General features: G+C 45.4%; 1 protein-coding gene across 1 annotated transcript in view; it reads right to left on the bottom strand.

The window, feature by feature from the left end:
- Positions 1-964: 964 nt before the first annotated feature.
- LOC120990033 overlaps positions 965-22,914 on the bottom strand; it is a 74,069-nt gene continuing 52,119 nt past the window's right edge. Inside the window, exon 3 of the mRNA XM_040418574.1 lies at positions 965-1,323. Coding sequence (XP_040274508.1) covers positions 965-1,323 — 359 coding nt within the window. The remainder of the gene's footprint in view (positions 1,324-22,914) is intronic.

Raw genomic sequence — 22,914 nt, 5'->3', positions numbered from 1 at the left:
TTTCACCTGTGGTTTTAACGTAATTACTGATCGGTGTATACTGTATGAGGTTGTGGGGGGGAGGTGACTGCAGAACATGGCAATGAAGTTCTTAGTTCCTTCTCCTCATTTTACTCAGAAGGTATTAGATAATACTAAATGGGTGAGATTTATCAAAAGTGGTGTAAAGAAAAACTGGCTTAGTTGACCATAGCAACCAATCAGATTGATCCTTTCATTTTCCAAAGGTGGAATCTGATTGGTTGCTATGGTCAACTAAGCCAGTTTTCCTTCACCCCAGTTTTGATAATTCTCCCCAATGTGTCTGAAAATTGGGTTAAAGGGTTATTTCAGACAGCAAAATGTATTGCCTATTCCCTGGATGGGAAATACATGTTAGATCGGTGTGGGTGCAACTGCTGGAACCTCCACAGATTACTGAAATGGGACACCTTGTTCCTAGGCCCTCCTTAGACTGCAATGAGGAGGAGTGGAATGGAGAGGTGGCTGGCCCTCGTTCTAGGGATTGTGAGGATCCCAGTGGTCAGATTGGTAGCAATGTAATAAGTTCACCTATACAGAATACTCCTTTTTATTACCTTTGTGGTGAAAAGAAACAGATAATGGAGTAGAATTGCCACCGCATCTTGGAAGTTGTGAATATATTGCTACTGATATGTGTGATCTGCTGATATGATGGAGGATTGGAGACAAAATGGCAGACGTTACTTGAAAAGGCATAACTGAATGAACAGATAGGGGAACATCGAAATGAATAAGAGGATATTACACAGCCTTCACTTTGGAATATGAGTTCACTTACCCATGTAACAATAAAAGACACTTGGAATGAGAATGTAATGACACAATAATCAAGTTCTGGTGAGAACAATTTCATTAGAGGACTTCTTACTATAGAACCACAGTTATTTATAATGCCTCCCTCCCGTCAATAGTCAAACATTGGCAACTGAGCAGTCTTCTATCAAACATGAAGATCATTGCTGTCACACTCTCGGCTTCCTTCAGCAATGCTGGGAAAGTCCATTCTGTTGTGGTTCTCCTGTGAACCATCCGCAGATTCCATATTTGGATCCTCTGGGATACCGGTCTGAAACATATTGTCCCAGCAGAGGCTGAGAGTAGACCTGTCATTCTGTTCATTCTCCTTGAGTTCATGCATCTCCTTAGCACTTGCCCATGGCGTTTGGACATCAAATGTCTTATCAAAATGGCTGTAGTCAACACGGAATGCTCCTTTCTCCAGGGTCATGCAAGGCTCGAACCTGTGACCCCACAGAATCTCATCTTCCGTGTAAGAAGTCTTGGCTTGACATGTCATACCTTGTTTAAATGAGACATTAAAGAATTGGTTAATGCAGCGCTCAAAAACATTTTTAAATGGTGAAAAACATTTATTTCATTTGTAGATGGCAATTATGAGCCGTTTGTGAGTTATAGAACATACTGGATCATATTCATATATTTAGGTGGAAATTGGCTGTTGTTGGCCTGCTGAGCCTAAACTTCAACCGAGCAGCATTTTTTAAACTTTTCAAGCGATGTTTCACATCAACCTACAAATAGGCGACATCTCTTGAAAATAATTCAATTCATGGTTCTAGATTTAATGAATCGTCCACAGAAAACTTGATGGTTTTTGGTTCACCTTCTGATATTACTTGCTTCCTCACATTCTCGCCTTGCTCCACAGTATTTTAGATTTTTCCAACTCCACCAGCTGTCCCTATAGTCTATACTGTTGGCTGTGTACTGCAGTAGCATAGTAACATTATAGTTAGTAGCATTTTTATTTGCCCACAATAGACTTTTCTATGAGTAATGTAAGTCATCAGTATTACAGACCCGGAAAACCCTTTAACGTCCTTACAAATAAGACCAGTACCTGCCGTTACTTCCCGCTGTGTAGCTGGAGAATGAAAAAAAGGTCTGTGCGCTATTCTTATAAATGTTTTTTATGGATAATAACATAACATGTTTCAGAGCTGCACCAGCTCCTTCATCAGATCACATTTGTAACCGTTACTACATACTGACACTTTTTAAAAAACCATGGAGCGTCCAGGCATTTAAATTTGTACATTTACATTGAGTTAAAAAAGTGGATACAGCCAACATATTAAAACAGACCATAGTCAGTTGGGTTAGCCAGGACTGCATTAAAGTAGCCCATAACATAAAAACATAGAATTACTTACATATAGTTATATGAAAATTAAGATGAAGTTCATAAAGTTGGCCACAAGATGGTGCCATATTTCCTAGAATATCTACAGAAGGAGATTCGTAATTATAAAAAGTCAAGACATGATGGTGAATAATAATGCGTAAAATTACAGTTAATCTTAAATTATTAAATAGTAAACTAAAGGTAAATATTTCTGTGTAACACTGGAAGTATCAGAAAATATGAATGGACCTGCAGACATATTATGCGATTGTTTCAGTGATTTCATTTAGGCCCCGCGGACTAACAGTTTGAAGTTTATAAATCTAGAACACTTCCTTCCTTCTCAGCGCGTCAAATCTATGATGTGTTCACTATAATTAGAGATGAGTGAATTTCTAAATAAATTAATTTGGCCGGTTCGCTGAATTTTCCGAAAAGATTCAATTCGATCCAAATTTATTTGCCACGAATTGCGTTAAAAAAACAGCTATTTTGTGGCTGCAGAGAGCCTGTATAGTGGTGTAGAACACTGTGCCTTGCAGTAACATGCATACGGAGTCTGCTGTGGTAGTGAAATAATACTGTGAGTCAGTATGACATGCAGATGACAGGCGTCGCTCTTAGAATCTCTGCACACTTCACTTATTTGGGCAGTCACGGGGCCAAAACTGACCAAATAACTCAAGTGTGAACTCAGCCTTACAGGTCGATGTTAGCGCAAGGTATAAAGAAACGTGCAGAGGCCCAAGATCCTACTGTAGCGTGAAAGCGCACTCCTTTTAAATTGTCGTCAGCTGATTCCACATAGATGTCTACAGAACTTGTTCTATTAAACACTTATACAAGTAGAGCCCCCCGACAGAGTGGAGAGGGTGTCAGCAGTTAGTTTGTGTTGACGTCACTGATTATTTTGCCCTTCCTTTGATCCGTCAGAACAATAACCCCCAAAAAAACGGATCCTGTCTGTTGAGCATCCGCCTTTACTCAGTCAGCATTTGGTTAGTAATCCATCAGTATTGCTAAAGCCCAAAAAAGGAGTGGATCCAAAACAGAGATGACACGTGAATGGAATATTTGCATGTCTTCTTTGTTTTGTACCCACTCCTGCTTTTGGCTACCAAATCCTAAGCAAATTCTGATAGGACCATACAGGCCTTACAGCTGCTACACAGACAGGATCCGTTGTGCATCTCCTTTTTCCTTCCTTCTGACAGATCAACAGTAGGATCATATAAATGATGATATCAATCAGGCCAAAAAGGCAAAACAGTGGCCCAGTCATGGAGTGGGAAGGGTGGGAGAACAGCTTAAGAAGTCCACAGTGTGGCCCAATGACATAGTGTTTAGGTAGCAGCATGAGGAGACCACAGAGTGGCCCAGTGACAAAGTGTTGATTTAGCAGCAGCATGAGGAGACCACAGAGTGGCAAGGGGACAGTGTGGAGGTGGCATCAGCAGCATGAGGAGACCTGAGTGTTGAGGTGGCAGCAGCATCAGGAGAGACCGAGTGACCCGGTGACAGAGTGGGGAGGTGGGTGGCAATAACAGTACCCACTGGCGATGGTGGGTATAAGAAAGAGCACTTAGCATCAGGCGGGTGGCAGCATCAGAATAGTAGCTGAGGCAGGTAGCCAGAAGAAAACGGTCTCTTTTGTCAAGGTTTGGGTTAGGCAGCATAGATGATGATCTAATCTGATGCATCAGGCGTTGGGTTGAAATTCTGGCTGATCCACGCCTGATTCATCTTGACAAAGGTCAGTCTCCACATTTTGCGTGGACAGGCAAGTTCTTCATGGGTTAACTATGGCCCCTGCCACATTAAACACCCGCTCTGATGCCACACTACTGGCCAGGCAAACTCGTCAGTTGCGCCACAAATCGAGTTTGGCTGCACAGTAGTCCAGCGGATCTTAATGACGGCTGGCAGGGTGCTCTCCAAGTATGCCACCACCCTGCTGGTTCAAAAAGCTGCTAATCATCGACTCTAGACTCAAGCTGCTGCTGATGAGCTGGTACTGCTCCTACCAAACCAACCCCCCCCCCCCCCCCCCTCACAGCAGCAGCCATGGCAGTGGAAAGAGAGCGCAGAGAGCCCCCCTCGTCAGACCTGCGAGAGGATGGACGATGGCGCAGATAGGCAGCGGCCAACTGACTACATAGGATGTCTCTATAGTAGTTCAGTTTGTCCTCCCTCTCAGCGGATGTAAAAAAAAAGGCCCCCATTTTGGACCGGTAGTGAGGGTCCAACAAGGTGGAGAGCCAGAAGTCATCCCTCTGCTGAATGGTGACAATTCGGCTGTCACTAGCCAAGCAAGTGAGCATGCAGCAGGCCATTTGTGCAAGTGACTCGTAGGGACTCCCTGCCTCTATCCACTGCATACTGCTACAGTGTGTCTGGGTCCTCTGCCTCCTCTTCCTTATCGCCCTGTAGCTCCTCTGGCTGCTTCTGCTCTTCCTCTCCTGTCACCTGTGTTATAAAAAACACCCATTTCGCTACACATTGCTTGTGCTCTCAATCTCCTCCTCTCCAGTTCAGCACCCGACCGTGCTCATGGGCCGTAAGATCTAGGCGCCACATCTTCCAGTCCCCTGACCAGGCAGGTGGCATGCATCAGAATAGTAGCTGAGGCAGGTTAGTCAGAAGAAACCTGTCTCTTTGTCAGTGTTGGTGTGGCACCATGGATGATCTAGTCTGAAGCATCAGGCATTGGTGGGTGGAAATCCTGGACTGATCCACACCTGATTCATCTTGACAAAGTCAGTCTCCACATTTTGGGTGGACAGTGCGTGTTCTCATTGGAGTAACTATGGCCCTCGCCACACTAAATGCCCACTCTGATGACACACTACTGCTGGACAGGACAGCTTTTTGAGGGCAAATTCGGCCAGTTGCTGCCACAAATCCAGTTTGGCTGCTCAGTAGTCCAGCAGATCTTCAATTGGGGGTGGCAGGTGCTGTCCAAGTATGCCACCTGCTGGTTCAGGTTCTGCTCCAGGTCTAGCTGCTGCTGGTGAGTAGTTTCTTCACTAGGCGGGTGAAGAAAGCTGCTCATCATCGACTCTAGACTCAAGCTGCTGCTGATGGAGCTGGTACTGCTCCTACCCCCCCTCCAATTTGTCCTCCATCTCAGCGGGTGTAAAAAAAGGCCCCCATTTTGGACCACTAGCGAGGGTCCAACAAGGTAGAGAGCCAGAAATCATCCCTCTGCCGAATGGTGACAATTTGGCTGTCACTGCTCAAGCAAGTGAGCATGCAGCAGGCCATTTGCGCAAGTGACTCGTAGGGACTCCCTGCCTCCATCTCCACTGTATACTGCCACGGTGTGCCTGGGTCATCTGCCTCGTCTTCCTCATCTCCCTCTTGCTCCTCTGGCTGCTCCTGCGCCTCCTCTCCTATCACCTGTGTATAAAAACAACCCATTTCGCTACACATTGCTTGTGCTCCAATGTCCTCCTCCAGGTCAGCCCCCAAAGGGCTCATGTGGCCGTGAGATGTGGGCGCCACGTCTCCAGTCCTCTGACCAGCCAGATGTACCAGCATCTGTTCCAGGACATGAAGCAGTGGAATGAATTTGTTCATCCCGTAGTCCTGGCGACTGACAAATAATGTGGCATCCTCAAAGGGCCTGAGCAAATGGCAGGTGTCACGCATGAGCTGCCACTGGCTGACATCGAAGTTACACAGGGGAGTACTTCTGTCCGCTTGGATCATCAAGAAATTGTTTATGGCCTTTCTCTGTTCGTATAGTCAGTCCAACATATGGAGGGTGGAATTCCAATGGGTGGAAACGTCGCATATCAGTCTATGTTGGGGGACTCTGTTCTGCTGCAGCTTAAGGAGGGTGTGCTTGGTGGTGTACGAGTGGCTGAAGTGCATGCAAAGTTTCCTAGCCATTCTTAGGATGTCTTGCAGATGGGTGGAAGACTTAAGGAACAGCTTGACAACCATATTTAACACATGCGCCATGCAGGGTGCATGGCTCAGCCCTCCTTGACGCAGCGCCGACACCATGTTCTTCCCGTTGTGGGACACCATGGTTCCGATTTTGAGTTGTTGCAGAGAAATCCAGGATTTGATTATTTTTTTTAGGAAGGACACAGAGCAGTTCCTCCCCTGTGTGACTCAGTTCGCCCAGGCAAACGAGGTGTAGAACAGCATGACACCGCCGTGCCCTGCACATGTGGTATGCCGAGGAGCACTGTGAATTGTCCCTGCAGTGGAGGATGAGGAGGAGGATTGTCGCAGGCCAACGGCGTGAGAACGTGGAGGCGGAAGCAGCTCACCTGGCCAAGTTGCTAGTTTGGCTGGGCAGCAACCACATTTACTCAGTGGGCCATAAAGGACATATATTGTCCTAGACCGTAGTTACAGCTCCACACGTCGGCGCTGCCGTGCACTTTGGCAGACACCTACAGGCTCAAGGACTGGTCCACCTTCTGTTCTACATACAGTTGTGTTCAAAATAATAGCAGTGGTGTTTAAAAAAGTGAGTAAAGCTCAAAATCCTTCTAATAGCTTTTATTTCCATACACACAAATGCATTGGGAACACTACACATTCTATTCCAAATCAAAACATGAAAAAAAATATATCAAATTTATGTTGTTCCTCAAAAACAATTGAAGAAAAGTGAATATTCAAAAAAATAGCAGTTTGTATTCTTCTTTACAAACTCAAACAATCACTATATAAACTGAAAAATGTTTGAAGATGTTGCTTTCCTTTGAATCACCTAACTAATATTTAGTTGTATAACCACTGTTTCTGAGAACTGCTGTACATCTGTGTTGCATGGAGTCAACCAACTTCTGGCACCTGTGAACAGGAATTCCAGCCCAGGATGATTGGACTACATTCCACAGTTCTTCTCTGTTTCTTGGTTTTGCCTCAGAAACTGCATTTTTATGTCACCCCACAAGTTTTCTATTACAGTCGTGGCCAAAAGTTTTGAGAAGTACATAAATATTGGAAATTGGAAAAGTTGCTGCTTAAGTTTTTATAATAGCAATTTGCATATACTCCAGAATGTTATGAAGAGTGATCGGATTAATTGCATAGTCCTTCTTTGCCATGAAAATTAACTTAATCCCAAAAAAAACCTTTCCACTGCATTTCATTGCTGTCATTAAAGGACCTGCTGAGATCATTTCAGTAATCGTCTTGTTAACTCAGGTGAGAATGTTGACGAGCACAAGGCTGGAGATCATTATGTCAGGCTGATTGGGTTAAAATGGCAGACTTGACATGTTAAAAGGAGGGTGATGCTTGAAATCATTGTTCTTCCATTGTTAACCATGGTGACTTGCAAAGAAACGCGTGCAGCCATCATTGCGTTGCATAAAAATGGCTTCACAGGCAAAGGATATTGTGGCTACTAAGATTGTACCTCAATCAACAATTTATAGGATCATCAAGAACTTCAAGGAAAGAGGTTCAATTCTTGTTAAGAAGGCTTCAGGGCGTCCAAGAAAGTCCAGCAAGCTCCAGGATCGTCTCCTAAAGAGGATTCAGCTGCGGGATTGGAGTGCTACCAGTGCAGAGCTTGCTCAGGAATGGCAGCAGGCTGGTGTGAGCGCATCTGCACGCACAGTGAGGCGAAGACTTTTGGAAGATGGCCTGGTGTCAAGAAGGGCAGCAAAGAAGCCACTTCTCTCCAAAAAAAACATCAGGGACAGATTGATCTTCTGCAGAAAGTATGGTGAATGGACTGCTGAGGACTGGGGCAAAGTCATATTCTCCGATGAAGCCTCTTTCCGATTGTTTGGGGCATCTGGGAAAAGGCTTGTCCGGAGAAGAAAAGGTGAGCGCTACCATCAGTCCTGTGTCATGCCAACAGTAAAGCATCCTGAGACCATTCATGTGTGGGGTTGGCTTCTCATCCAGGGAGTGGGCTCACTCACAATTTTGCCCAAAAACACAGCCATGAATAAAGAATGGTACCAAAACACCCTCCAACAGCAACTTCTTCCAACAATCCAACAACAGTTTGGTGAAGAACAATGCATTTTCCAGCACGATGGAGCACCGTGCCATAAGGCAAAAGTGATAACTAAGTGGCTCGGGGACCAAAACGTTGACATTTTGGGTCCATGGCCTGGAAACTCCCCAGATCTTAATCCCATTGAGAACTTGTGGTCAATCCTCAAGAGGCGGGTGGACAAACAAAAACCCACTAATTCTGACAAACTTGATTATGAAAGAATGGGTTGCTATCAGTCAGGAATTGGCCCAGAAGTTGATTGAGAGCATGCCCAGTGGAATTGCAGAGGTCCTGAAAAAGAAGGGCCAACACTGCAGATACTGACTCTTTGCATAAATGTCATGTAATTGTCGATAAAAAGCCTTTGAAATGTATGAAGTGCGTGAAATTCTATTTCACTACATCACATAAACAACTGAAACAAAGATCTAAAAGCAGTTTAGCAGCAAACTTTGTGAAAACTAATATTTGTGTCATTCTCAAAACTTTTGGCCACGACTGTAGATTAAGATGCGGGGATTGGGCTGGCCACTCCATAACGTCAATCTTGTTGGTCTGGAACCAAAATGTTGCACGTTACTGGTGTGTTTTGGGTCGTTGACTTGTTGGAACACCCATTTCAAGGGCATTTCCTCTTCAACATAAGGCAGCATGACCTCTTCAAGTATTCTGATGTATTCAAACTGATCCATGATCCCTGGTTTACGATAAATAGGCCCAACACCTTAGTATGAGAAACATCCCTATATTATGATGCTTTCGCCACCATGCTTCACTGTCTTCACAGTGTACTGTGGCTTGAATTTAGTGTTTGGGGGTCATCTGACAAACTGTCTCGGCCACTAGACCCAAAAAGAGCAATCTTACTTTCATCAGTCCACAAAATGTCTCTTTAGGCCAGTCAATGTGCTCTTTGGCAAATTCTAACCTCTTGGGTTGCTGGTCATGACACGACTGCTAGATTATACTGGGAGATCAGGCCTCTGGAAGTGACCCCTGTTGTCACGCCCCCTTACTCTGCTGCGACCTGTGTCTGAGCCAGAAACATTTTTGCCTCTGCCCCTCCCCTGTGCAGTGCCTGTCACTTATCTGTCTGACATACTGTTAGATCAAATAAGTAAATAAAAAGGAAATTATTGGCACCCCAAAAAAGGCAGTAATTTTGTCACTTCACCACACAATGGCAATAATACTTTTTTTTGCCACTAATACATGACAAAAAAGCTTTAGAACATATAACTGCACCGCAGAACGGCCAAAAAAAGCTTTAGAACATATAACTGCACCACTGAACGGCAAATAATACTTTTTTTTGTGCCACTAATACACTCCAAAAAGGGCTATAATTTTCTCTTTTCACGACACAATGGCTAATAAGCCATTTTTTTACCACACTTATACACACCAAAAAAGGCTTTAGAACATATAACTTCACCGCTGAACAGCAAATAAGCCCTTTTTTTCCCCACTTATACACGCCTCAAAAAAGCTTTAGAACATATAACTGCCCCACACAGGGCAAATAAGACATATAAATATTTCCTAGTAATACACCCTGTTAATGGCTATATCACACAACACTTGCACCCAATAAAAAGAACGGTTTGCTGGAATTACAAAAGTATCATTTATTGCAAACCTGAAAGCAGCAGTATAATGGCAATTTGGATCCCCAGTCAGTGCAGCAAGGTGTAATAGGATGTTCCTATTACCTAGGCTGTACACTCCCCTATTGCACCCTGTTCTGCTTCAATACTGTGGAATAATTCCTCCCTATCCTTTCCTACACTTCTAATGATCTTTCCCTGAACATGGTTATAACGGAAAATCCATAAGTCGGAAGTCAAAACGGAAGCCTTTAAGAGGCATTCCGTTTTGATCCGTCATAATAGAAGTCTATGGGAATCATAACGGATCCGTCTGGTTCCTGTTATGCAAGACTGGAAACAAAGTCCTGTTGACAGGACTTTTTTCCATTCTGCATAATGGAAACCAGATGGATCCGTTATGATTCCTACAGACTTCTATTATAACGGAAAACAAAAACGGAATCCATAACGGTGATGTGAACCCACCCTTTGTCTGATCTGCAGGCAGCATGGGAGAGAGCTGGAGGAACTGAGCAGCTTAATATAGAGACTTATGGGAAAACATTCAGTAGGTGGACTCTTGAGCATAGAAAGAGCAAAGTTTTATATAAATTTTTTAAAAAAGTAGTACTGAATCTTTTCCTAGTAAACCATACATAAATATCAGCTCCTCAGATTTGTATATGTTCAATGTGACAGGTTCCCTTTAAAGCAAGTTAGGGAATGGCGGCCATAAAAAGCAGTTGCCACCATAGGATCCAATGCAGGGCTCTCCTATTCAGTGGTAGTTCTTAATCTCACCTTGACTTTGGCCTGTCTAATGTCACCCCAAGAAATAGGCATATTTCCTCCCTGTTGAATTAGTCAGCTAAGCGCATCGAGGCCCGAAGGGTAAGACTGCGTGTACACAAGGCTATACATCATCATCATCATCATATATTTGTATCAGTCCTCAGTGGACTTTTATAATACCACTTGTTTTCTTCAGGATGACTCTAAATAGTTAATAATTCTTCCTCCACTGCCTACTCCCAGGTGACTCTTCTCTTAATTTAGCTACCATCCGGGAGACTCTTCTTATCCCTGAGCAGTCCATGGTCATAGCTATACCTATAGCAAGCATGACACTCTTTAGAGACTCAGGGACCAGTCTTAGGCTACTTTCACATCTGCGTTTTTCTTTTACGTTATTCTTTTAACGGCTTCCGTTTTGTCTCCATTCATTGTCAATGGGGACAAAACTGAACGGAATGCACCAGAATACATTCCGTTCCGTTTTGTTGCGTTCCCACACCAGGCACAAGATCGCTGCAAGCAGCCTTTTTCTGTCCTGAATGGGATGCGGAGCATGACATACAATGTAAGTTGGTGCCGGATCCGTTTTCTCTGACACAATGGAAAACGGACCTGGCGCCCATTGACTTACAATGGTGTTAATGCTGAATTCGTCAATGCTACGTATTTCAAAGCTAATACAACCGATCCATTCATAATGGATGCAGCTGGTTGTGTTATCAAAACTAAAGCGTTTTTGCTGATCCCTGCCTGATCAGACAAAAACGCAAGTGTGAAAGTAGCCTTAGATTTGTATTACATGTGTATAAAACCTGATCTGTTACACTACTATCTATTCCTTAATTGCTACAAGTTATGCTGGTGACTGTAGTAAAATTTAGTATCAACTAGATGGTGGGGGACTATCCTGCCTTTGCTATGTGGTCCTATGAATTCTAGTTTCATCCTTGAGAGCACCCTTTCCCTCAAGGACACATTTCCCACCAATTCCACTCAATCCATTTTGTGCATGTGTATGATCCATAGTTGTCTCCTGATAGTTATTGGGGGGTGACTGGCACCTGCCAAAATCTGCAGCAAAACTGCACCAAGAAACACATAAATCCACACTATTTATTGCAGTTTTGGCATGTTTTTGTGCGTTTTTTTTAGATGTTTTTGGTTCAGATCTCATGAAGTTTTGCTGCAGATCTCACCCTTCCATTCAAAAGCAAAAAAAAAAAGCAAAGTCTACATGAGATTTGTACCCTAAAGGGACATTATAGTCCAGAACCCTGGTGATAATCTGCAATGATACATGAGTAATACTGCAGGTAAGGAGTGGCAGAACTAAATATATATATATTTTTTCTTGCTGAGCCCCCCTGTTCACGTGCTTTCTGCACTCAAAGCTGCGTTGAAATACACAGCCCAGACTGCTGTGGCAGCTAACACAATTTACAAGACTCTTGTACACATCCACACCAGTCCTAAAATTATACACTGCTCAAAAAAATAAAGGGAACACAAAAATAACACATCCTAGATCTGAATTAATTAAATATTCTTCTGAAATACTTTGTTCTTTACATAGTTGAATGTGCTGACAACAAAATCACACAAAAAAAAAAAATGGAAATCAAATTTTTCAACCTGTGGAGGTCTGGATTTGGAGTCAAAATTAAAGTGGAAAAACACACTACAGGCTGATCCAACTTTGATGTAATGTCCTTAAAACAAGTCAAAATGAGGTTCAGTAGTGTGTGTGGCCTCCACGTGCCTGTATGACCTCCCTTCAACGCCTGTGCATGCTCCTGATGAGGTGGCGGACGGTCTCCTGAGGGATCTCCTCCCAGACCTGGACTTAAGCATCTGCCAACTCCTGGACAGTCTGTGGTGCAACGTGACGTTGGTGGATAGAGCGAGACATGATGTCCAGATCAATTGGATTCAGGTCTGGGGAACGGGCGGGCCAGTCCAGAGCATCAATGCCTTCGTCTTGCAGGAACTGCTGACACACTCCAGCCACATGAGGTCTAGCATTGTCTTGCATTAGGAGGAACCCAGGGCCAACCGCACCAGCATATGGTCTCACAAGGGTTCTGAGGATCTTATCTCGGTACCTAATGGCAGTCAGGCTACCTCTGGCGAGCACATGGAGGGCTGTGCGGCCCTCCAAAGAAATGCCACCCCACACCATTACTGACCCAATGCCAAACCGGTCATGCTGGAGGATGTTGCAGGCAGCAGAACGTTCTCCACGGCGTCGCCAAACTCTGTCACGTCTGTCACATGTGCTCAGTGTGAACCTGCTTTCATCTGTATAGAGCACAGGGCGCCAGTGGCGAATTTGCCAATCTTGGTGTTCTCTGGCAAATGCCAAACGTCCTGCACGTGTTGGGCTGTAAGCACAACCCCCACCTGTGGACGTCGGGCCCTCATATCACCCTCATGGAGTCTGTTTCTGACCATTTGAGCAGACACATGCACATTTGTGGCCTGCTGGAGGTCATTTTGCAGGGCTCTGGCAGTGCTCTTCCTGTTCCTCCTTGCACAAAGGCGGAGGTAGCGGTCCTGCTGCTGGGTTGTTGCCCTCCTACGGCCTCCTCCACGTCTCCTGATGTACTGGCCTGTCTCCTGGTAGCGCCTCCATGCTCTGGACACTACGCTGACAGACACAGCAAACCTTCTTGCCACAGCTCGCATTAATGTGCCATCCTGGATAAGCTGCACTACCTGAGCCACTTGTGTGGGTTGTAGACTCCGTCTCATGCTACCACTAGAGTGAAAGCACCGCCAGCATTCAAAAGTGACCAAAACATCAGCCAGGAAGCATAGGAACTGAGAAGTGGTCTGTGGTCACCACCTGCAGATCCACTCCTTCATTGGGGGTGTCTTGCTAATTGCCTATAATTTCCACCTGTTGTCTATCCCATTTGTACAACAGCATGTGAAATTGATTGTCACTCAGTGTTGCTTCCTAAGTGGACAGTTTGATTTCACAGAAGTTTGATTGACTTGGAGTTACATTGTGTTGTTTAAGTGTTCCCTTTATTTTTTTGAGCAGTGTATTTCAGCGCAGATCTAAACTCTGACAAGGGGCAATAGGAAAATAAAAAATGTATTACAGCAGATAATATCCGAGATCTTTTCAAAATTTTCTAGATTGTAAAGTTCTAAATTTTGTATCACACATGTAAGCAACCTCCAAGTATTCAACCAGTCACAATATCGCTAGGATATGCCACCATTGTCTTATAGCTACTGTCCCACCGCTCGACACCAACACCTATATTGAGAATGGAGCCCCAAAAGTGGTGGAGGGTGTACTGCACATCGCAGCCACCCTCCATTCATTTCTATAGGGCTGCCGCAAATAGCAGAGTGCTGCTCTGCTATTTCCATCCGGCCCATAGAAGTGAATGGAAGCGGTGGCCAGTCATGTGCATTGTGCTCCCATTCACTTCTATGGGGAGAGCGCTTTGTGGCAGTGGGACCCACACCTATAAGATAATGGGGGCATATCCTAGTGATTGTCCCCATTGTCTGAGATGAGACAACCCCTTTAAGGGTCTAATAGACGGAGTGATTATAATTAACATTTTCATATATTTGAGGATGAAAAATTATCGCCACATGTAATAGTGTGGAGCGATCGATAAAATATTCATTTTCTGTGGATTGTAAAAATCTGTACAAATCTGCTTGAAGGGGTTTCTCTGGGAATTACTATAAATATCTTGCCAAATACCTTTCATTTTTTATAATGGCATGTATTGTCTAGGGAAAAATCATTAGGAGAAATAAAATGGCTGGCGTCCTATTAGTACACACGAAACCTGTCCTAATCACACAGCAGGACATGTTACTTCACAGTACTGAGCTAAAGAGCTGCCTCATCCTCCTCTCTGCTCTGCTTGTCAGGGATTATGGTCCTAAATACAGATAAAAAGAACTTCAGGTGAGTCTCTGTATGTTTTAAAATGTGAATTCAAAAGATTTGAGATTAATAAGCTTACGCAGGCTAAGTGAATAAATATGTTTACTAAGTGTGATTAAATATAAGGGTAAAACAGACAAATCACATACAGAGTAGTAAAAAGTAAATAATCATCACAGGCCTATACATAGAGTAGTGGCCAAAAGTTTTGAGAATTACATAAATATTGGAAATTGGAAAGTTGCTGCTTAAGTTTTTATAATAGCAATTTGCATATACTCCAGAATGTTATGAAGAGTGATCAGATGAATTGCATAGTCCTTCTTTGCCATGAAAATTAACTTAATCCCAAAAAAACCTTTCCACTGCATTTCATTGCTGTCATTAAAGGAGCTGCTGAGATCATTTCAGTAATCATCTTGTTAACTCAGGTGAGAATGTTGACGAGCACAAGGCTGGAGATCATTATGTCAGGCTGATTGGGTTAAAATGGCAGACTTGACATGTTAAAAGGGGGTGATGCTTGAAATCATTGTTCTTCCATTGTTAACCATGGTGACCTGCAAAGAAACGCGTGCAGCCATCGTTGCGTTGCATAAAAATGGCTTCACAGGCAAGGATATTGTGGGCTACTAAGATTGCACCTCAAACAACAATTTATAGGATCATCAAGAACTTCAAGGAAAGAGGTTCAATTCTTGTTAAGAAGGCTTCAGGGCGTCCAATAAAGTCCAGCAAGCGCCAGGATCATCTCCGGGATCGGAGTGCCACCAGTGCAGAGCTTGCTCAGGAATGGCAGCAGGCAGGTGTGAGGCGAAGACTTTTGGAAGATGGCCTGGTGTCAAGAAGGGCAGCAAAGAAGCCACTTCTCTCCAAAAAAAACCATCAGGGACAGATTGATCTTCTGCAGAAAGTATGGTGAATGGACTGCTGAGGACTGGGGCAAAGTCATATTCTCCGATGAAGCCTCTTTCCGATTGTTTGGGGCATCTGGAAAAAGGCTTGTCCGGAGAAGAAAAGGTGAGCGCTACCATCAGTCCTGTGTCATGCCAACAGTAAAGCATCCTGAGACCATTCATGTGTGGGGTTGCTTCTCATCCAAGGGAGTGGGCTCACTCACAATTTTGCCCAAAAACACAGCCATGAATAAAGAATGGTACCAAAACACCCTCCAACAGCAACTTCTTCCAACAATCCAACAACAGTTTGTGAAGAACAATGCATTTTCCAGCACGATGAGCACCGTGCCATAAGGCAAAAGTGATAACTAAGTGGCCTCGGGGACCAAAACGTTGACATTTTGGGTCCATGGCCTGGAAACTCCCCAGATCTTAATCCCATTGAGAACTTGTGGTCAATCCTCAAGAGGCGGGTGGACAAACAAAAACCCACTAATTCTGACAAACTCCAAGAAGTGATTATGAAAGAATGGGTTGCTATCAGTCAGGAATTGGCCCAGAAGTTGATTGAGAGCATGCCCAGTCGAATTGCAGAGGTCCTGAAAAAGAAGGGCCAGCACTGCAAATACTGACTCTTTGCATAAATGTCATGTAATTGTCGATAAAAGCCTTTGAAACGTATGAAGTGCGTGTAATTATATTTCACTACATCACAGAAACAACTGAAACAAAGATCTAAAAGCAGTTTAGCAGCAAACTTTGTGAAAACTAATATTTTTGTCATTCTCAAAACTTTTGGCCACGACTGTACAAGGGGGGGGGGGGGGGGGAATTCGAGTTGCAATGTCGTAGCACATGGCCAACACCCCATGGTGATACAACAGATAAGGTTATCAATTCATCCAACCTGGATGATTTCTTCAATGGAGTGCCAAATAAATGTCTTTGCCAGATTTACACCTTTCAGTCCCTCCTCCAGTGTGCAGCATGCATGTCTCTGAGATAACCAAACAGGAATTTCTATTTCTCAGCACAATTGGGGTTGGGTTGGGGGGGTTGTGTATGTTCAAGGAATATCATTACACAGAATATAGAAAATAATATAAAGGGACAAAACCAATCAGTACTTAAAAAACCCTTACAAAACACATTGTGGGAATGGAGTTCATGAGGAGACATGAAGTACAGAGGACGGACAGAACAGACTGTGGTAATGTGGGGCTGTGGTAATGGAGACTTCGTACAAGTGCTGCTGCTCATCAGCCACATCCCCACCTTTCTTTCCGTACTTCTCCTCATGAACTCCTTTCCTACAGAGATTCATCTGAAGATCATATCATCTGTACTCAGGATCATAATCCCTGACAAGCAGAGCGGAGGATGAGGCAGCTCTTTAGCTCAGTGTTGTGAAGTAACTTGTCCTGCTGTGTGATTAGGACAGGTTTTATGTCTACAAATAGGACGGCGGCCATTTTATTTCTCCTAATGATTGCACTGTAGACAAAACAGGCCATTATAACTGATGAAAGGTATTTGGCAATATATTTATAATAAAGTAATTAATTTATAATTAAAGTATTTTCATTTTCTTAATTCCCACAGAACTTTTTAAGGATGTAAATGGGCACTAATTTTACAAACAACTTATTCTCAATGGTCACTTTAGGTGAAAAATAGCAAATTACTTTGATTAAAACTTTTCATGCTATTCACCCTAAAAGTTTTTTAAATCCCTGCCACTAGTGCTGTCCATTCACTGTTACTAAGTGAATCCCATCCTTAGCAGCAGAGAGAGAATTAGACGGACTGAAGTGGTTTTGTCTTTCTTCACTGGCTCGCTCCTGAGCTCAATGAGAGTCTGCTTATCTGCAGTTAGGTCCATATATATTTGGACACCGACATAAATTTTGTTTTTATTGCCTGTTTTCTAAAACATATTCAAGTTATAGTTATATAATTGACATGAACATAAAGTCCAGACACTAGCTTTCATTTGAGGGTATCCACATTTAAATTGGATGAAGGTTTAGGAGTTTCAGCTCCTTTACATGTGGCACCCTGTTTTTAAAGGGACCAAAAGTAATTGGACAATTGACTCAAAGGCTGTTTCATGGGCAGGTGTGGCAATTCCTTCATTATTTCATTCTCAATTAGGCACATAAATGGCCTGGAGTTGATTTGAGGTGTGGTGCTTGCATTTTGAAGATTTTGCTGAGAAGTAAACATGTGGTCAAAGGAGCTCTCCATGCAGGTGAAACAAGCCATCCTTCATCTGCGAAAACAGAAAAAACCCTTCCGAGAAATTGCTACACCATTAGAGTTTCAAAATCTACAGTTTAGTAAATCCTGAGAAAGAAAGAAAGCACTGGTGACCTCAACAATGCAAAAAGACCTGGATGCCCACGGAAGACAACAGTGGTGGATGATCTCAGAATAATTACCATGGTGAAGAGAAACCCTTCACAACAGCCAACCAAGTGAACATCACTCTCCAGGATATAGGCGTATCAATATCCAAATCTATCATAAAGAGAAGACTGCACAAAAATAAATACAGAGGGTTCACTGCACGGTGCAAGCCACTGATAAGCCTCAAGAATAAGAAGGCTAGATTGGACTTTGCTAAAAAAAAAAAAAAAAATCTTAAAAAACCAACACACTTCTGGAAGAATATTCTTTGGACATATGAAACCAAGATCAACCTCTACCAGAATGATAGAAAGAAAAAAGTATGGCGAAGGCATGGTAGAGCTCATGATCCAAAGCATACCATATTAATCTGTAAAACACAGCGGAGGCAGTGTGATGGCTTGGGCATGCATGGCTGCCAGTGGCACTGGGTTCCTAGTGTTTATTGATGATGTGACACAGGACAGAAGCAGCCGGATGAATTCAGGGGGTTTTCAGAGAAATACTGTGTTCTCAAATGCAGCCAAACTGATTGGTCAGCGTTTCATAATACAGATGACAATGACCCAAAACATAAAGCCAAAGCAACCCAGGAGTTTATTAAAGCAAAGAAGTGGAATATTCTTGAATGGTCGAGTCAGTCACCGGATCTGAACCCATAGAGCGTTTCACTTGTTAAAGACTTAACTTCAGACAGAAAGGCTCACAAACAAGCAGCAAATGAAAACTGCTGCAGTAGAGGCAGAGCATTAAAAAGGAGGAAACACAGCGTCTGGTGATGTCCATGAGTTCAAGGCAGTCATTGCCAACAAAGGGTTTTCAACCAAGTATTAGAAATTAACATTTTATTTTCAATTATTTAATTTGTCCAATTACTTTTGAGCCCCTGAAATGAAGGGATTGCGTTGAAAAAAGGCTTTAGTTCCTCACATTTTTATGCAATCATGTTGTTCAACCCACTGAATTAAAGCTGAAAGTGTGAACGTCAACTGCATCTGAATTGTTCAAAATCCATTGTGGTAATGTACAGAACAAACATTTGAAATTTTTTGTCTATGTCCAAATATATATGGACCTAACTGTATACACACACACACACAGGCTGATTATAACTGGATATACCGGAGGGAAGAAATGTACTTTATTTATGAACCACTTGTGCCTGGGATTCTATCTGTGCTCTCCTCAGGCTGGTTATGTCACGGAACCATGAACCAGACGTACAACAAGAGATAAGTGAAAATAGAAGGCTTTATTGAAAATAAAGCTGTAAAGCAAAAGTCCAAACGGATGGTGAAACCGAGCAGAGTCTTTGCGAAGCCAGAGGTCAGGGAACCAGAAGGGTAGTCAGACGAAGCCAGGATCAGGAACCAGCAGGTAGTCAGACGAAGCCAGGATCAGGAACCAGCAGGGTAGTCAGACGAAGCCAGGATCAGGAACCAGCAGGGTAGTCAGACGAAGCCAGGATCAGGAACCAGAAGCAGCAGCAGTCTTAGAAGCATGTGAACACAAGAGGACCAAGCAAGGAACTGAAGCCACAGACCTCCTATATTATATGAGCTAGGCATCCAGCTCCTCCCAGGGGAAGGAGGAGCCGCAGGGTGGAAGGCTACAAGAAACCCAGGACCCAAGATGGCCGCCAGCACATGTCAAACGAAGGAGAGCAGCAAGCAGGTAAGACCATGACAGTACCTCCCCCTCAAGGGCCCCTCCTCCGCGGAGCACAAAACGGTTTCTGAGGGAAGCGTGCGTGAAGGCTCGGAGCAAGGCAGGAGCATGGACATCTGCGGAGGGAACCCAGGAACGCTCCTCTGGACCATAACCACGCCAATGGACCAAAACTGCAACCGACCGCGGACCAGGCGTGAGTCCAGGATATTGCTCACCTCATATTCCTCACGATTGCCCACTTGGACCGGACGAGGCCGAGGAACCGAGGAGTGAAACGATTACACACCAGTGGCTTCAACAGGGAGACATGAAACACGTTGGAGATCCGCATGCCAGGAGGAAGCGCAAGGGCATAGGCTACCGGGTTTACCCTGCGAAGCACTCGGAAGGGACCAACAAAGCGAGGCGCCAGCTTGGGAGTGGGCACTCGAAGGTTGAGGTTGCGGGTGGACAACCATACACGGTCTCCGACCTGGTAGGAAGGAGGCAGGCGCTCGTCTTGCGATCAGCCCTGGAATCTCTGGCGCTGCGCAGAGACCTCAAGGGACTTCTGGATCTGTACCCAAGAAGCACGTAGGACGGAAAGGTGATCCTCCACAGCCGAATATCCTGGGGAGAGAATACCTCCGGTAACACGGCAGGTTGGAACCCATAATTGGCCATGAAGGGAGACGTCCCAGAGGAAGAGTTCACCGCCGTGTTCCTGGCAAACTCAGCCCAAGGCAGGAGGTCAACCCAATTGCTTGGTGATCGAGACATAGCAACGAAGGAATTGCTCCAAGGCCTGATTGGATCGTTCTGCGGCCCCATTGGACTGAGGGTGGTAGGCCGAGGAGAAGGAGAGATGAATCCCCAACTGGGAGCAAAAGGCGCGCCAGAACCTGGACACAAACTGACTCCCCCGATCCGACACAATCTCCTTAGGCAAACCGTGCAAACCGGAAGACCTCCCTGCAAAAAATCGTGGCCAACTCTTGTGGCAGAGGGTAACTTCTTGAGAGGAACACAGTGGCACATTTTGGAAAACCGATCCACAATCATGAGAATGACCGTATGGCCTCGGGACGCAGGGAGGTCCACAATGAAAATCCATCCCCAGGTGTGACCATGGGCGCTCCCGGTGGCTATGGGTTGCAGAAGGCCCAACGGAAGGTGCCGAGGGACTTACTCTGGGCACAAACGGAGCATGCCGCTACATATGCGGCGATGTCGGAACGTAGGGAAGGCCACCAGAACAGACGTGAAACAGCCCAGGACAGCTGATTCTTTCCAGGATGCCCCGCGGTCTTGGAGTTATGGTAGGTCGCAACAACCGAGTGCGCAACTCCTCAGGCACAAAACATCTGCCGTTGGGTCTCCCAGAGGGAGCACCAGATTGAGCCGCCAAAATCTGCTCACCCAGGGGAGAGGTCAGGCTGGTGCGAATGGCGGCCAGGATCTGATTCGGAGGTATGACCGAAGTCGAATCGACTCCTCCCTGGACAGCTCGGAGTACTGCCGTGATAAGGCATCCGCCCTGATGTCTTGGAACCGGGTAGGTAGGAGACCACGTAATTAAAACGTGACAAGAACAGAGCCCATCTGGCCTGACGTGGTGTCAATCTCTTGGCCTCTAGAAAGGTAGGTCAGATTCTTGTGGTCCGTCAGGATGAGAAACCGGAACCTACCGAACCCTCGAGCAAGTGCCTCCATTCTTTAAGGGCCTGCACGATGGCCAATAACTCCCTGTCACCATCTGATAGTTGCACTCCGCGGAAGACAGTTTCCGGGAGTAAAACCCACAAGGAAGCAGAGGACCCTCTGGTGTTCTACGCTGAGACAGAAGGGCGCCTACTTCCCGTCTCAGACGCGTCCAGCCTCGAGGACAAAGGGCAACCGCAGGGTTGGGATGCGACAGAATCGGAGCCGACACAAAGGCGGACTTTAGGGCCTCAAAAGCTCGGATGGCCTCGAGCGGCCCAGACCTGGGAATTACTGCCCTTCCTGGTCAGATCCGTGAGAGGCTTGGCCAGCATGGAAAAGTCCTGATGAACTTCCGATAATAATTGGCGAAGCCCAAAAAGCGCTGCAGGGAACGAAGACCACTGGGCTGGGGCCACTGTAAGACAGCCGAAACCTTCTCAGGATCCATGGAGAACCCCTCAGCGGAAATGATGTAACCTAAGAAGGTTACCTGGGATCGGTGAAATTCGCATTTCTCAAGCTTACCGAACAGCTTGTTCTCTCGTAACCGTTGCAACACTCGTCTGACATCCAGAATGTGGGCCTCCATGGATTCAGAATATACCAAGATGTCATCCAAATAGACCTACCACACACTGCTGCAACAGGTCACGGAAAACATCGTGATGAATTCCTGAAAGACTGCGGGCGCATTGCACAACCCAAAGGGCATAACCAAGGATTCATAATGACCGGTCCTGGTGTTAAACGCGGTCTTCCACTCATCGCCCGCCTTGATCCTTACCAGGTTATATGCCGCCCTCAGGTCGAGTTTGGTAAAGACCGTGGCCCCTTTAAGGCGATCGAACAGCTCGGAAATCAAGGGTATCGGGTAAGCGTTCTTGATCGTGATGCGATTGAGACCCCTGTAATCGATGCAAGGCCTCAACTCACCGCCCTTCTTTTTCACAAAGAAAAATCCAGCCCCTGCGGGACGAAGATTTGCGAATGTGTCCGCGTGAAAGCGCCTCCCTCACGTACTCCTCCATGGCCTCATTCTCCGCTACCGACAGTGGATAGACTTTGCCACGAGGAGGAACGGCACCAGATTGTAACTCTATGGCACAATCGTATGGGCGGTGCGGAGGTAGGGCAACCGCGCGCACCTTATCGAATACATCCCGGTACTCCTCGTATTCAGGAGGCAACAGAGAGTCCGAGGAAGTACACAGCAACTTGACAGACCCATGGATGCAACTAGCCCCACACTGCGGTGACCACGAGAGGATCTCGACCGATCTCCAATCGAAAGTCGGATTATCTTCTTGAGCCAGGGTACCCCAAGACCACCGAGTAGTGTGGAGACGAAATAACCTGGAGGCAGACCGACTCTCTGTGACGGCACCAATGGCTATCCCCACTGGAAGGGTCTCATGAGTCACGTGTGGCGGCAGAAGGGGTCTGCCGTCTATCGCCTCAAGAGCCAGTGGGGAACCTCGAGCCCTGCAGAGGAATGGAATTGGCGGCAGCGAACACACTATCAATGAACAAACCACCAGCACCAGAGTCCACCAACGCCTGGGTCGTCACCGAGCCCCCGACCCAGGAGAGGACAACAGTGATCAGTGGTTTGTCAACACGGGAAACCGGGGACGAGGAGACTCCACCCAAGATCTGCCCCCGACAGGATCTCAGGGTACGAGCGTTTCCCCGGACGGTTCGGACATGCCAACCGAAAATGCCCACCGAGACCACAGTACATGCATCGGCCCCTCGCGTCTCCGGAGTGCCCTCTCCCCCTCGGACAGGCGAGCAAACCC

The sequence above is a fragment of the Bufo bufo genome, chromosome 1 (genome assembly GCF_905171765.1).
Source record: "Bufo bufo chromosome 1, aBufBuf1.1, whole genome shotgun sequence".
Classification (NCBI taxonomy): Eukaryota; Metazoa; Chordata; class Amphibia; order Anura; family Bufonidae; genus Bufo; species Bufo bufo.
This window is presented reverse-complemented; position numbering and strand designations above follow the sequence as displayed.